At 37.6% G+C, this 16,719-nt stretch overlaps 1 protein-coding gene across 8 annotated transcripts in view; it reads right to left on the bottom strand.

Annotated features, from left to right (window-relative positions):
* Ash1l (ASH1 like histone lysine methyltransferase) overlaps positions 1-16,719 on the bottom strand; it is a 175,911-nt gene that overhangs the window by 148,214 nt on the left and 10,978 nt on the right. For 4 of the 8 annotated variants that reach the window (XM_087203476.1, XM_087203478.1, XM_021249297.2 and 1 more), the window contains one exon: positions 4,111-4,634. The exons of 2 other annotated variants lie outside the window; for them this stretch is intronic. In XM_087203476.1, the coding sequence (XP_087059602.1) occupies positions 4,111-4,533 (423 nt within the window). In that variant the 5' untranslated portion in view covers positions 4,534-4,634. Of the gene's footprint in view, positions 1-4,110; positions 4,635-10,156; positions 10,378-16,719 lie in introns of those variants that run through there. 2 more of the 8 variants (XM_087203477.1, XM_087203483.1) reach the window with 2 other exon arrangements.

The raw sequence follows: 16,719 nt of genomic DNA, 5'->3' as shown, positions 1-16,719 counted from the left end.
CTCCAAGCATTCTATGTTTACAAGGGGTTAGGTTCCTCAGCTCAGACCCTGGCCAGTGACAATATGACATCAGAAGCATCAGTAATAAAAATCAAAGTAGACATCATTCAGTTTTCAGTCAAAATTAGAAAATATTTTACATCAAGAGTGAAAAGACAACCCACAGAATGAGAAAAAATATTTTCAAGTCTATTCACAGAAAAGAATTCTGAAAATTCAACACCACCTCTCAAAAATGGTCAAAAGATTTGAGTAGATATTTCTATAAAGAAGACACACAAATGACCAATAAGCATGTAAAAAGATGCTGAAATCATTAGTCATCAGGGAAATGTAAAAACCACAGGGAGCTACAATTTCACATTCTTTAGGATGGCAAAGAAAGAAGGGAAAACAAAGACGGAAAGAAAAGAAGAAAGGCGAGGATTTGAAGAAAGTGGAACCCTTGTGTTGCTGACAACATGAAGTGGGGTTGTACCTATGGAAAACTGCTTGATATTGTCTCAAAATGCTATCCAGGGAATTGCCTAATGATGTATCAACTCCACTTCTAAGCCCTCACTGCCCAAGGGATCCAAAAGCACGGATTCAACCAACCTTGAACTGAAAATGTTCAAAGAGAAAATACATCTGTACTGAACATGTGCAGACTTTCTTCTTGTCATTATTTCCTAAACAGTACCATATAACAACTATTTACATATCATTTACATTGCATTAGGTATTAAAGGTAATTAAATGATTTAAAATATACAGGAACGTGTGTAGATTATATACTAATATTATGCTATTTTATATAAGGGACTTGAAAAATCCAAGGATTTTTGCATACAAAGGGGTCCTGCGACCAATCCTGAGGATACAGAGGGATGACTATACATATCCAAAGAATTGAAACCAAGATCTCAAAACAGATATTTGTACTGCAGCATTATTCACTACAGCCAAAGGTGGAGGCAAAATAAGATTCCAACAACAGATGATCTCGCCCACGTGCCCACCCCCTGTATTGGCAACATCACCAGCCCTTTTCTCATTTTGAGACTTGGTCTCACTGAGTTGCTAAATTTTCCAGCCAGGATTCAAATTTGCAATCTTCCTGCCTCAGTCTCCCAGAGTGCTGGGATTACAGGCTGCACCACCACACCTGGCCAGAGGAGTGATTAAAAATAAAAAAGTGTATCTGAGTGGGAAAGAGGGAACATGAACTCAACAGTCCAAGCAGGTTTATGGCTAAACCTGAGAGGGACCTCTCTGTGAGAGCAGAATAGAGGTGTCTCTTACAGGCTAAGACACTTTTTTAATATCGTTTTTTGGGGAGCTTTTGAGGGAGTGGGTCAGCCTGGCAAACACAAGGCCCTGAGTTCAATTCCCCGTACCAGAAAAAAAAAAATGAAACCTATGTTTCTCTAAGATGATGTGTGGGTTCATTCGAACTGATGGTGCTCCTGCCCAGACTCTACAAATATTCATATGACAATACTATTCAGACATAAAAAGGAGTAAGTGCAGGACATGGTGGCACATGCCTGTAATCCCAGCATTCAGGAGGCTGTGGCAGCAGTACTGCCGTGAATTTGAGGCCACGCAGAGTTCAAGGCCAGTGGGAACTACATAGCAACACCCCATCTCAAAAAAAAGAATAAACCCTCGCACACACTACAACACGATTAACCTTAAGGACACTATATTAAGTAAAATAAACCAAACAAACAAACAAAAAAACCAAACAAACAAACAAATATTGTATAGTACGTCATGTACGTACAGATACAGGAACGGGGTAGGTAGAATAGGCCAAAGACAAGTACATTAGACATTATTAGTTACTAGGGAGTTACTGCTTATGGTTACATAGTTGCTGTTCCGGGGTAATGAAAAAGTTTCGAAAGTGTAGTGATAGTCACACAATAGTGGAAATTTAATTAATACCACTGAGTTTATACCTAAAAGTGGTTAAAATAATAAATTCTATATTACATACACTTTACATCGATTAAAAATTGATGTAACAGGGCCAGGGATGTAACTCAGCAGCACAGCCACTGCCTGGCAAGCAAGGGGTCCTAAATTCAATCCCTAGTACAAAAAAAATTAATATAACAAAAATCATTTAATTTAAGTGGGTAACTTATTATGATATGTGAATTACATCTCAATAAAGATGTTATTTTAAAATCAGATACTGCTGGATGTGGTGGCGCATGCCTGTAATCCCAGCACATGGGAGGCTGAGGCAGGAGGATCACGAGTTCGAGGTCAGCTTTGGTTACATAGTGAATTCAAGGTCAGCCTGAACTACATAGTAAGATCTTGTCTCAAAAAAACCAAAAAAATAAAAAAATTTAAATTAAAAAAAAATCACATATTATTTTCTTCTTTTGTGGGGGGGGAGGGTACCAGGGATCAAATTCAGGTCCTTGCACTTGCGCAGCAGGTGGCAAAACCACTGAGCTAAATCCCCAGCCCCTATCTTCATTTTAGAAATGAATAAAATAAGTTGGTATCTCTATTCCCAGCTACACAGGAGGCTGAGGCAAGAGGATCAAAGGACAACTTAGTAAACCTCTGTCTCAAAATAAAAAGGCCTGCAGATGTAGCTCCTTGCTCTCTGGGTTCAATCCCCAAAAATAACACATACACACAGAAATAAGGCTCAGGATAGGTTGATCAATTTATCGATGTTTTATCCAAGAAATTTTTTAAAGAACTGGTACAATATACTCATTTTTTTCCTACCCTATAATTTACTTATTCACATAATTTTATCAACAAATCATACCAAGCTTTCTCATATCTCTATGATCTTATAGATAACAAGTATTAAAAAGTTTTGGATGCCACAGTAATTTGGAGAGGAATAAATTGCCTGCAGCATTATGGTTTCTGGTAACACCCAAAAAAGCACACAAATTTGACAATAAAGAATGTTAAAAATCAAGCCATTGCATACAATGAGGAATATTCCTAAATTTTAGCCAAAATGTTAAATCAACTCTTTTCGTAGCTCCACTGTCATGTGGAGGGTGTGTGTGTGTGTGTGTGTATGAATACTATCTAATTCTGTGTGCAGTCACACATGGTGCTTACAGTATGAAATTAAGTAATGCATAAAGTAACTAAAATGTGTGGTTAACATGATGTAACACAGATCTGTTATCTTTACTAGATAAAGTAAACACAGTTAAGAAAATTAGGCCAGGCATGGTGGTGCATACCTGTAATGCCAGCACTTGGGAGGCTGAGGTAGGAGGATCCCTGAAAGTTCAAGGCCAGCCTAGACTACATAGTGAGCTCAAGGCCAGCCTAAAGTAGAGAGCAAGACCTTGTCTCTACTTTCGTTCTTTTTTTTCTTTTTTGGTACTGGGAATCAAATTCAAATTCAGGGCCTTGCACTTGCCAGGCAGGCGCTGTGCTACTGAGCTACATCCCCAGCAAGACCTTGTAAGAATGGGAATGGGAATGGGAATGGGAGAGGAGCAAAGAGAAAATCAGTCATTATATTTGGAGGGCTGGGAGGAAGATAGGCATTTGTTTTATTTGTTTTGAGACACGATCTCACTATGTTGCCCAGGGTGGTTGGTCTCAAACTTGCAGCCTCCTAAGTAGCTACAACTAGAGCCACTGTGCTTGGCTGACATTTTTAGTACATTAACTTGTTTTGAGGCACAACAACAGGAATACTTTATAAAACAATTCATTTAATAAAAATTTTCAACATATGTTAGTGAATCTCGACCTTTTAACCATCCTGAAAGCTAGGCAGTATTTCAACCATTTGACAACTTTGATCCTCAGTCTCTGCTCTGTTAATTTGTACATAATCTCATTGTTAGTAAATATGGAGGCAGGATTTCAATCTAGGTTTCCTATCTAAATAGACACACTAGAACCAACAATCTGAATATACTCCATTTAAAACATGTCATGATTTTACAAGTAAAAATACATACACAGTTATGCTATTACACTGATGACATACTATTTGGAAATAACATAAAAAGACTAAAATCAAACTTCCTGTACATATGTATACAGGTTACATAAAAATTAATAGATGAGAAATCCAAATATTGCCAGTGACCATATATTGTTGAAAATTCCACTTACCCGTTTTGAAGGACAGTGTTCATTCTTTTCATCTGTCATCTTCCCACTTTTAAGTGCTTTCCTTGGGTGCTTGATAGTTGTTTTTATGGCGGGTCGACACACATAATTCTCCAAGTTCTTTGGAGGTTTTTTAGTTCTCTTAGCCTGAAGGCCAATTTTCAATTTTAAATTTCCCTCTGAAAAGTTTGTTTCTTTCACAGAAAACTGCTGCTGTGCACCAGTCAAACCATCATCCTTCCCTGCTTCGATGTTTCTCTCTCGACTCCGCTTGCGAAGATCCTCTTCCTCACACTCTGTGTTGTTCTCTGCCTCTACTTCTCTCTTGCTTACCAGTGTGCCAGTACTGATGGCAGAAGGACTCTTTCTTGAAAAACCTTCGGAATCAGAACCCAATCCTAACATAGCAGTATTTCTAGGGTCCATCACAAGTGTATGTTATTGCCAACGAATCTTATGAAAATTTTATAGAATTGTATTCCATAAAAAACAGGGATTTCCAAAACTTGTAACCAGCATCTGTTTCTCTGCAGAACAGATCATAACAAAAATTTATCAGAAAAGAGGCAACGATTGATTAACATGGGAAATGGGCATCAGGAGAGAGGGACAAGGAAGTCAACAAACATTCAAAATCAAAGTTAAAACAAATCAAAATGTAGTTCAGAATAAATTTAAATTCATTTAGTTATAAATACATTTAAAATATCATTCCACATGTATAATGAACAAGGTGTACAGTGAAAATAAAAAAATTTAAGAATCACTGTTATAACTCAACCAAGAAGCACCTGCAACTGATGCTCATGCAGACATAACCTAAGAGAAAAACAAGGTAGTTGTTTTTTGTTGTTTTTTTTTTTGAGACAGGGTCTTGCTATGTAGTTCAGGCTGAGTTTGAAATTGCCATGATCCTCCTGCCTCAGCCTCCCAAATGACACCATGGCAGCCCTGAACTTGGAACAATCACAGACCCGTGAAAGGTACAAAGCTGCGCAAGTGCAACCCCACTGCTGCTCTATATAAGCAGCATTCCCCTGGTACTTATCAGGAAATAGAGGAGAACTCCCTCTAGTGTACTGATCCCTGGTGCTGCAGCTCAGATCCAAATAAAGCCTCACTCCAGTGGTCCTATAAATCTGCTTATGACTCACTTCTTGGGTACAGTAGGGCTTGGAAGATCCTGGATGGAGAGAGCAGGTAGCATTATAAAATGAGCTATAAACATTAGGGACTGCTACCCTCAAGAGCTCCTAAGATCAGTGACAAAAATGGGAAGAGACAGAGCGGAGGCAGAGGCCAGCAGCAATTGGTGGGGACCAGCATCAACTGGCATCAATTGGCCACCAGCAGCCAGCAACCTCTGTGACCAGTTAACCAGCAGTGTCAAACAGCAGTGACTGGTGGTGTCAAGCCGTAGCAAATGTTTGTTGGACCCCAGTTCTGTAAGACAGATGACTATAGGCCACTAACACTCAGAGCCCCAGAGCTGTAACCCTAAAACCTGAGCACCAATGGCTTTTTTTTTCCCCCCGGTACCAGGGATCGAACTCAGGACCTTGTGCTTGCAAGGCAGGCGCAGTGCCACTGAGCTACATCCCTGGCCCCCCACAATGGCTCATAAAGCCCAGAGCTACTATAATGGCAGTACACCATGTCACTTCAAAATTTCCATCACAACAGAGCAAAAGAACTCTACTAATTAACAAGTTACAATACTGTTACAATACACGTTACTTAACAAATACTGGCCAAATGAATGGACTCTTTAGTTTTTCCTACTCTATTTAGTCACACAAACTGCTGAGTTACCTTCCAACCACCTAACAACTCTAGCTATCTGTTATTTCACTTACAGCTTCACAGCAGTATCCAAAGATTTTTATAATCTGGATTTAACTATTCAAACTTGTTCATTCATACTTCCCAACACACATCTCCTAGGAGGCTTTCGTCAACTCAAGTTTCCCTCATTGTCCCCGCAAAATCATGTTCATTTCTTTCATGTGATGTGCTTTCTCCTTTTAAGCACAAAGTCCTCACTTGCCTGAAAGTGGGGGTTCCATCTCCAGCCACTGGGGTGGAGGAGTACAAAGCTTTATCTTTTTCATGATGGATTCAGAATCCTGAAAACCAAAATATTCTGAGAAACAAGTTTTTTCATAGCTCACTAGTGTGATAAAACTGACCTGGACCCATTTTAATCTTACCATAATTTCTGAGAATATTTTAATTCAGAAATATTAATGTGTTTGATTAAAGAGCGCTTTTCCAAACACCATAGTGTCTGGGCCAGGGATTTAGCTCAGTGGTTCCGCCACCTGCATCGCAAGCACAAGGACCCAAGTTCAATCCTCGGTACCAAAAAAAAACAAACACACACCACAGTGTCAGCTCACCCAATCTATATTACCTTTCTAAAACTGAAAAAAACATGAACAGAACCCCAAAACTTTAGGCATCAAAGGTTCTGGATACTGTACTGTGGACCTATGTCCTCAGATCTACATTTAAGCTTGCACTGACCTGATCCATCCCTAAATACTTATTATCCCTACAAGGTCACAATCTGAAAAATTCACTTTTTTTTTCTCCCTGCTCTATGCGTGCCAGCTACGTCCTCAACAGACTATAATAAAAATGTTAGCTTCATGAATGTAGGGACATCTGGCTTGCTACCACTATGTCCCCAGCATATGGAATAATAAACAGTTGAATGAATGGATGGATTTTAAGGTCCCTATACTTTTTAACACAATGTTTGACATATAGCAAATGTTTTTCCTCTATTTTATATGACTATGTTATATAATCTCATAATGAGAAATTTATACACAAGTTTTCTTAATATACATTGATTACACTTCACAGATTGTTTTCTGCATACTTAATATCTTAATTTACCAATAACATGCTTCCAAGTTATATCTTTTTTTTTTTTTGGTACCAGGGATCGAACTTGGGTTCTTGCACTTGCGAGGGAGGCAGCAGCGGCACCACTGAGCTGAATCCCCAGCCCTTCCAAGTTATATCTTTTCTGCCCTGTACAAAGGCTAATCTACGAAAAGCAACCACGTTGAATGACCTCACTTTATATGCCTAACCAGTAACTTTAAGTAGATCCTTAGTGCTGCCAACACATTTCCCTAATCTATTCACTCCATCACTCTTTTAGACCACCCATCTTCACTGACTGTTTCCGACCTGACAATGAGAACAGAAAAAAATCAGAAGAAAAATGCCCAAACTGCCACCACATATCTATCCATCTACCTGCATCTGTTCCTAAAGATTTTGCCTCTCTTCTACTTGCAATCCCTCAACTTGAGAACTAAATCCTTTTATTCATATTTTGATAGTATATTGATACCTTTTTGTTTTTTAAAATTAATTTTATAGGTACACTTTTGACATACAAAAAGATCACGTTCATCATAGGGAATTAGTACCTGTATATAATGTATCCTGATTCTTGTTTTCCCCCATTCCTCTCCCCACCCTCCAACCCTTCTTCCCCTCTTTACAAAAGCTTTGTTTCCATTTTTTCCTTTTATTTTTTCCCCTTTCCCTTCCTCCCCCCTGCCCCACCTCTTGTTCCCCTTCTTATTTGAACATTTTCTTTCTACTTCCCAATATCTATTATCCATCTTTTTTCTTATTTGCATCTTCAGTTTCTCACACAAGAAATGATGCAGTAAAAAGTATGATCTCAAGGTACATCCCTTTACCTAAAAATGTCTCAAGTTTATCCTTCTTTATGGCAAAGTAGTACTCCATTGTATATTAAAAACCACATTTTAGGCCTGGGGAATTTAGCTTAGTGGTTCTGCCACCATCCTCACAAGCGCAAGGTCCTGAGTTCAATTCCCAGTACCAAAAAAATAAATAAAAATAAAAACCACATTTTCTTTATCCATTCATCCAATGATGGGCATCTGGGCTGTTTTCAAGATTAAGCTATTAAAAAATTGTGCTGCTATAAACATGGGTGTGCATATATTGCTGCGGTATGATGCTTCTAACTTTTGAGAAAATACCAAAAAGGGGAATAGCTGGGTCAAATAGAAGCTCCAGTTTCAGTTTTTTGAGGAATCTCCATACTGATTTCCATATTGGTTCCACCACTTTACACTCCCACCAGTAGTGGAGAAAAGTTCCTTTTTCAACATTTGTTATTGATTGACTTCTTGATGACAGCCATTCTTTCTAGAGTGAGATGGAATCTCACTGTTGCTTTAATTTCCATCTCTCGAATGACCATTTTTTCATATACTCATTTACTGTTTGTATTTCTTCATCTGAGAAGCGTCTAGTCACTTCAGATGCCTATTTTTGGAGTGGGTCTTTAGATTTAGAAAGGGAGGTGTCTGATTGAGTTCTTTATATATTCTAGATATTATCCTTTGAGTAACAGCTGGTAAAAATTTTTTCAGAGGGCCAGGGATTTAGCTCAGTGGTGCCGCGCCTATCTCAAAAGTGCTAGGTCTTGAGTTTGATCCCCAGTACAAAAAAAAAAAAAAAAGAAAAACAGACAAGAAAAGAAAAACAGAAACAATCTGCTGGAAGATAAAATAAGTAAAACTCTTAAAGACATACTGTGTAGGCAGAGACTTTAAAACAAAGTCTGATCACACAGGAAATATCACAAAGAATCAACAACTGGGATCTCATCATATTAAAAAGCTTTTGCACAGCAAAAGAAACCACCAAGAGAAGGAAGAGACAACCCACAGAATGGTAAAAAGAAGGTTTTTGGTACTGGGAATCGAACTCAGGACCTTGCAAGGCAGCCAGCGCCACCACTGAACTAAATCTCTGGCTAAGTGTTTCTGTTTTAATATTTAGAGTTTTAATTCATTTCTATTTTAGTTTAATGCATGGTGAGAGATATGGCCCTAAGTTTAATCTTCAGCATGTGGAAAGCCAGTTTTCCCAGCACCATTTATTAAAGAGGCTATCTTTCTTCCAATGAAAGTATCTGGCCCCTTTGTCAAAGATAAGGTGGCTGAGTGTATTTGGAGTTATTTCTGTATCTACTATTCTGTTCCACTGAGCAGGATGTAACTCAGTGGTAGTTTGCCTAATATGCTTTGGGGCTCTGAAGGTTCAATCTCAGGTACTGCAAAACCAAAAGCAAAAACAAAACTCTAGGGCTGGGGATTTGGCTCAGTGGCGCTGTGCCTACCTCACAAGCACAAGGTCCTGAGTTCAATCCCCAGTACCAAAAAACAGACAAACAAATCCTTTAATGGCTTAAGTCAAAAGTTCTTACAATAATGCAGAGTCCCTATTTACTCTACCTTACAGTCTTCCTTCTTCTCAAATACAACAAAATACTCTTACAACTCAAGGCCTTTTCACTGCTGTTCTTCTGCCTGACTCCACCAGCCTTTCCTCAATAATTGCATAGCTCGCTTTTATACTTCATGTCTTCACCTAAATACATCTTATAGAAGAGGCTTCCCTGAGAACACTATATAAAGTAGAAAAAGTCCCATTTAACCACCTTCTCCTCATGGTCACTGTACTATTTTATTTACTTGAATGCTCTTCTCATCATCTGATATACAATGTTGTCTATAGCTTTCTATTTAAATTTAACCTCCACCAGAAAATGGACTTTTGTTAGTTTTGTGTTGTATCCTAGCACTTAGAATAGTAAATGTTTGTTGAATTAATTCTATACCTGAGTTGAGTTACATCTTATTGGTTTCAATTTGTCCTTTTTCTATTTTATTTTTCCCTTTCTTGTTTTCTATACAATATATCTAATCACTATCCCAGGCTTCATCTTACTAATGAAAAATTAAATGGACCTGCTAGCTATCTTTTTGGTTAGTTGTTAAAATAATTCCTTTCTGGTATAAAAACAAGCAACATTTTATAACTTACACAAAAACAATCGCTTTCATATTTATTAATTACAAATACATATAAAATCTCCCTGAAAAAAAAATTTTTGTAATGAAAGAATTCCAGGAGCCTCGATCTTTACAAACAAAAAAAAAAATTCCAGCATTTTCCCCAAAGAACTGAAATCATTTTTTACCTGCATTTATTCACTATCAAAACATTAGAGAAGGGTCTGGGAGAGGCACAAGTCTCTTCATTTTTTGTTGTTGTTGTGTTTTGAGACAGTGTCTCACTATGTAGCCCAGGCTGGCCTTGAACTTGCAGCAATCCTCCTCCCTCAGCCTCCCAAGTGCTGGGATTACAGGCGTGCATCCCTGCGCCCAGTTAGAAGTCTCTTCATTCTAATAATGGAAAAAACTAAACCCAAGTGATACATTAGTAAACAGCAGGGTATCAATAAACAGAAAAGAGATTAATTTTAAAATGTCCATCACCCCTCCAGAATTGTATGTAAAAAATAGAAATGTTATATTTTCATAAACTGATGAAGGAGGAACAGTATATACATAGGCATATTTTGTTAGTCAATTTAGGCACTGAAACCAGGAAATTACTATTGGCAAACCCTACATAACAACACTCCTAACAAAGATATACTGAAATTCTGAATATACTTTACAGCAGAGGGTACTTTTTAAGGGCCGGGGATTTAGCTCAGTGGTTTCACTGCCTGCTGTGCAAGCGCAAGGACCGAGTTCAATCCCCGGTACCAAAGAAAAAGAGTACTTTTTAATCTTCTGAATGTAAAATGCTTGAAAGAGTCCCCATAGCAGCTACCCGGTGCTGTTTTTTGACTTTTCAAAGCAATGTTGTTTGTGAGTGATAGTCTTTCAACTTTTGGAAAGATATCTACACAATCCAGGTTTCCCATCCAGGGTCAAAGGTGACATGGTTACACAACTTATTTTTGTTCCCACTATAATATATTCAGTGTGAAATCTAATTCCAAGGAGAAATATAAAACTAAGACTGATGGCATCTCAGCATCTCTTTGCTCAAAGAAACAAACTCAACATTCATATCACATGCAAACTTTTGAGATGTATGTTTTCGAATGTCTGGAAAAATCCAAAACAGCCTAGTCCAAAGTCAAAGGAAACCAAACAGTCTCTTCACAGCACAAAGGCCTTCTGCACAGATTATAGCTGTGAACAAACTCTTTGGGAAATCACTAATTATGTTATTAGGATGTACACAGCAACACAAAGGATGATAATCTCAACATGGAAGACATTAACTATAAATTTACAAATCACAACTCAGTGACTTATGAACGCTACTATTTTCTGCAACATACCACTAAGTATCTGGAAAAGCAATAAAAATGTAGAACTTTCAGCTGGGGACACAGCTTAGTGGTAGAACCTGTGCTTAGCATGTACACTCAACCCCCAGGACGAAACATACACACACACACACACACACACACACACACACACACACACACCCCCCACTTCTGAATAAGAATTATTTAAAATGGTTTTTATATGCACACCCTATTTCCTCTACATAGTGAACATCTCTACCCATCCCTACACCTGTCATACTAATTCCATATCCACCTGAAAAACAATATAGCTGATTAAAAAAAAAAACTAATATATTTAGTCAACAGTGCTCTGAAAACAGAGGTACAGCTGAATGGTAGAGAGCTTCCCTAGTATGCCCAAAGCCCTGGGTTCAACTCACAGTGCAGCAAAAAAATAAAAAATACAATGTTCCAGTCTCAAATACAGAACCACAATGGAAGGCAATTCACCTGTTTGAGATCATTTTATTTGTGGATAGCCAGTCTATCTTAGGGTTGACAGAACAATATTTAGCAAGGCAATATAAAATCAACTATAAGTTTTAAAATAAATATTACAAATGAGTTCTCACAGTGAGTTTAGCATTAGTACCTTAAAAGTAATAAAAATTCATAATATTTGCTGAGTTTTTAGTTTTTGCAGTTTTATGCTTAATATTTCCACATCTCATTTAAGCATCACAACCATGAGGTAGTTACTACTCGCTATTTACAGATGAAAAAACAGGCTGATGGCCAAAAAAAGGAGAGCCTTTGCAACCCAGAATTCACTGTTGAGTGTGAGTTTTGATACATATACAAAGGAATACTACTGCCAGGCACAGGTGCCTACCTGTGATCTTGGAACTCCTGAGGCTAAGGCAAGAGGAATGAAAGTTTTGAGCCCAGCCTGGTCTATATAGGAAGACTCTGCCTCAGAATACAAAACAAAAACAAAAGTTATGATAACTTAATACAGATTAAAGTGATAGAAGGCATTGATAACTATTAAGTTTGATTCCGAGACTAGAAAGCAAAAGATATGGGCAAAATCTCAGCTCTTTAGCTTTGGTATTTCAATTTTCATGTTGTGACACACGAAGACAGCTTTTTTCCCCCTTTTTTTTTTGGTACCAGGGATTGAACTCAGGTCCTTGAGCTTTCGCAGCAGGCGGTGAAACCACTGAGCTAAATCCCCGGCCCCTTTTTGCCCTTTCTTAATGTCTTCTGTCTTGAACATGGGGCTGGAGGTGAAGATATGTCTTAACTGTGTCTGCATCATGTTTGTTTAAATATAGTTAAGTAGTAAAATTTTCACAGATTTAAAAACAAACAACAAAAAGGGCAGAGCCAGGTCTGCCTGGCTCCTTGTAACTATTATACATTATGCTGCCTACAAAAGATAATTTCCTGATCTTTGTCTCTGCTGCATTTAGGATACCTGCTACATTTGAAATTCTTGGCTTTTACCATGACATATTCTACTGGCTTTCCTAGTACCCCTCTAGCCATCCCATCATTTATTCTTTTTTTTTTGTACTAGGGATTGACCTTGGGACCTTGTGCTCGTGAGGCAGGTGAAGGAACCACTGAGCTAAATCCCCAGCACCCCCATCATTTATTCTTAATCCGACCTTTAATTAAATCAACAAATACTTTCTGAGAGCCCCCAAAATACATTTTGAGAACTTGACGTGTTGTTAGATATAGGTATATGGTCATCACAAACTTTTTTTTTTTTGCCGTATCAGAGATCAAACTCAGGATCTTGCGCTTGTGAGGCAGGCACCATGCCACTGAGCTAAATCCCTGGCCCATCATGAACTTTTAAGAAGGGGTGGATAAACAACCAACCATATCAATGCATAATTATAATCTATAGTAAATAAAATTACAAAGAGTTCCACTATGAAATAATATATGAAAAGAATTTGGAAACTCAGGGAACATATCTTTTGGGGGGGAACATATCTTAAATATTTAACATTTAAGGTGAGACTCAAAGACTGAATAGGAAATGTGGAGGCAAAATGCCGGGTGAAAGTGATTCAGAAGAGGGAACAATATGTGTAAAATCATTAAGATTAGCAGCAGATTAACTGAAGAATTAAGAGCACAAAATGAAAATGGAAAGAAAAAGAAAAATAATTGTTAGCAAAGGGCTCTGTTGGGCTATATTAAGGATTTGGAATTCAAAAGGAAGGCTTTGCATACACCTGTAATCCCAGCCAGCATTCAGGAGGCTGATGCCGGAGGATGCCTGTGAGTTCAAGACCAGCCTAGGCTACAGAGTGAATTAAAGGCCAGCCTGAACTATACACAGACCAGCTTTCAAAAAAAAAAAAAAAGTGTTAAAGAGCTCTGAGTAAGGGATAATAAGACAATTTACTTTTTTTTTTTTTTTTTGGTACTGGAGATCGAACTCAGGTTCTTGCACTTGCAAGGCAGGTGGCAAAACCACTGAGCTAAATCCTCAGCCCTGACAATTCACATTTTGAGAAAACTTTTCTAGTTGCTCGTTATGGAAGAATTATTAGAAAGAAAGCAAGAAGGAAAGAAAAGCTTCATGCTTGTGAAAGAGAACCTAGACCTTTGCCTCCCTTTCCTGGACTGAGTAAGCAGAGAGACTGCAAGGAGTCTTAGTCTTTTGGGGGGGGGGGGGTTGAGACAGGGTCTTGCTCTGTAATTCAGGGTGGCCTTGGACTTTATATAGCCCAGGTTGGCCTTAAACTTGTGGTGACTCTCCTGCCTCAGTCTCCCAAGTGCTGGGATTACAGGCGTGGGCCACCACGCCCAGCTAAGGCATCTTTACTGTGTGGTAAAGGCACACAGAACAAATTACATAGAGCTTCTTACACTTGGACTTTGGCTTTTACTTTGAGGTAGAAAAGCCACTGAAAGGGTTCCAAGAAATGATCCAACTCAGGCCTCTTCAGATCATTCTGCCACTGAGTTGAGAAAATTTTTGATCTGATAACTTGTAGTTACCTTGACTCTTTTTTTCATACTCTACACATGGTCTGTCAGCTTTACCATCACAACATATGTAGCCACCATTTCTCACTACTTCTGCAGCTACTATATATGAATTATTGTTATGTGCTTCAGAGCAGAAAGTTTTTAATGCTTCTATAGTTAAAATTCAAAAAAAAATTCAAAATTTGACAACAAATGGCAATTATTGTATGTATCAAATGTTATCAAGCAAAGAAGTCAAAACTCTCAGAAATATGTCTTGCAGTATAGTCTTTGCACAACAAAAGAGCTAATTTCAGAGCACTAAACTGCATGCCAGTATTCTGAAAACCAAAAACACGGGCACTGTTCACCCACTGATAGGAATTTAAAGAAAAGGACAAAAGTGTCCTAACTATAAAGATGCTTTATAATAAAATTAGGAATATGTCTTAATGATAGAGCACATGCCTATCATGCACAAAGCGCTGGGTTTGATCCCCAGCAGTAGGAAGAAAGTTTATATTAAGCCAACTAAAATCACTGGTATTATATAAAGTTGTTGAAATAACATAAAACTAGAGTATCTTATGGTGTAAAACGTAGTTCAAAATTTGAATTACATTAGGGCTGAGGATGTAGCTGTGCATTAGAGTGCACACTTAGCATGCACAAGGCCCTAAGTTTAACCCCAGCCCCAGACAAAAAATAAAAATAACTATGTTAACAAATGCCCAAATAATTTATACAACATGAACTACAATTGCAAAGCTGGACACACTAAGCTTTTTACTCAACTGCGGAATGTCTCTTGAAAGTTAAGAATCACCAACCATTTCTAAAGTTCAAAATACTAATCTCCAATGAGTTTTTTTATATTTATGTACTATACACAAATTATTTTATAGTTTTGTTTTGTTTGGTTTGGTTTGGTTTGGTACTGGGGATCAAACTCAGGTCCTTGCGCTTGCACACCAGGCGGCAAAACCACTGAACTAAATCCCCGGCCCTAGTTATATTATTATATATTATTATATAATAATATAATATATTATGCTATATAATATTATATTATCATATAGTTATTTTTATATTTACTATACGTTTATTAAATTTCAAGGTATCACTGATTTTAAGAGGTTTCATGAATCAAATACTACACTTTCAGGGACAGAGGAAATCATTACCACATTAAATGTAATTATATTATTCCCAATTGTTTATTTTCTAATTGCAAAAATGTTATAACTGAAAAAAATGTATCTTATAATTAAGAAAATACTGTATTATACCAAGTACTTCCAGAAACTCAGAACAGGATAGCAAAACAGCAGACATAAATTTATGATCACATGGTAGTACAAGCTTGTAATCCTACTGTACAGGAGACTGAGGCAGGAGGATCTCCATGTGTTCAAGATCAGCCTGACCTACATAGTGAGACTCTGTCTCCAAAAAAAAAAATTATAACCATTAAATCACAAAGGGAAAAAAGCCCCAGAAAGTAGTCTCAAGGCTAAACACTGATGAAAAATTATAGTAGTCAACAGTCAGATAATCTAATCAAATCTTAGTTCTTCTTCCTAACAAAAAGTTAAAATAATGGTATCCCAGGACATCCCTTCAGAAATTGCAAATCTACTCCTTGAAATACTGGTAAAGGCAAATTAAAATGCCTAAATTACAAAGTCCTAAAATACAGTCAGGTCTTTATTTGGTTCATCAGTTTGGAATAGTCCCTGGAACATAACAAGCACTCAATAAATACCTGTTGGTTACCAGGTGTGATGGCACACCCCTATAATTCCAATACTCAGGAGGCTGAGGCAGGAGCATCCCTCAGTTCAAGGCTAGCCTGAGCTGTTGGGTTCAAGGCTAGTTCGAACTACATAGTGAGATCCTGTCTCAAAAAACAAATTGATTTTGTTTGTGAATCTAATGAGAGGTAGTTTAGCCAAACAGGTAAATTCTGCTTTAAAGAGAACACACTGAACTTCTAAAAAACTAGTGAAACCCTTGTAAGCTAACCTTAACCCTAACTCTAACCCTAAGACAACTGTTATAACCAACCTATTTTCTTCAAAGACTTAAATTTCTCCACTCATGAAAAATTTACATAGTAAGATACATTACTATGCACTTTTGAAATAAATCCTTCATTTGGTAAGAAGGTAAAAAGATAAATGAAGCAGAGCACAAAAGCCTATCCTGGAGTTAAGTGACAAAAGCAATATTAGAATTTATGCACAGTCAGGTGTGGTAGCATAACACTCTGGGAGGCTGAGGAGGAGGATCACAAATTTGAGCCCAGTCTGGGCAATTTAGTCACTCTGTGAGACTGTATCTCAAAATAAAAAAACAAGAAATGAATAAAATAAAATCTATGTGAAGAAAATAGGATTAAAAGTACCCTAAAAGTTGAGAACTAAAACAAATATGTACACATGAAAACAAGT

This window comes from Heterocephalus glaber, unplaced genomic scaffold (genome assembly GCF_053883595.1).
Source record: "Heterocephalus glaber isolate CG9 unplaced genomic scaffold, H.glaber_assembly_v1.0 deba00001795, whole genome shotgun sequence".
NCBI lineage: Eukaryota > Metazoa > Chordata > Mammalia > Rodentia > Bathyergidae > Heterocephalus > Heterocephalus glaber.
Note: the sequence above shows the minus strand (reverse complement) of the source record. Positions and strands in the feature narration are given on the sequence as shown.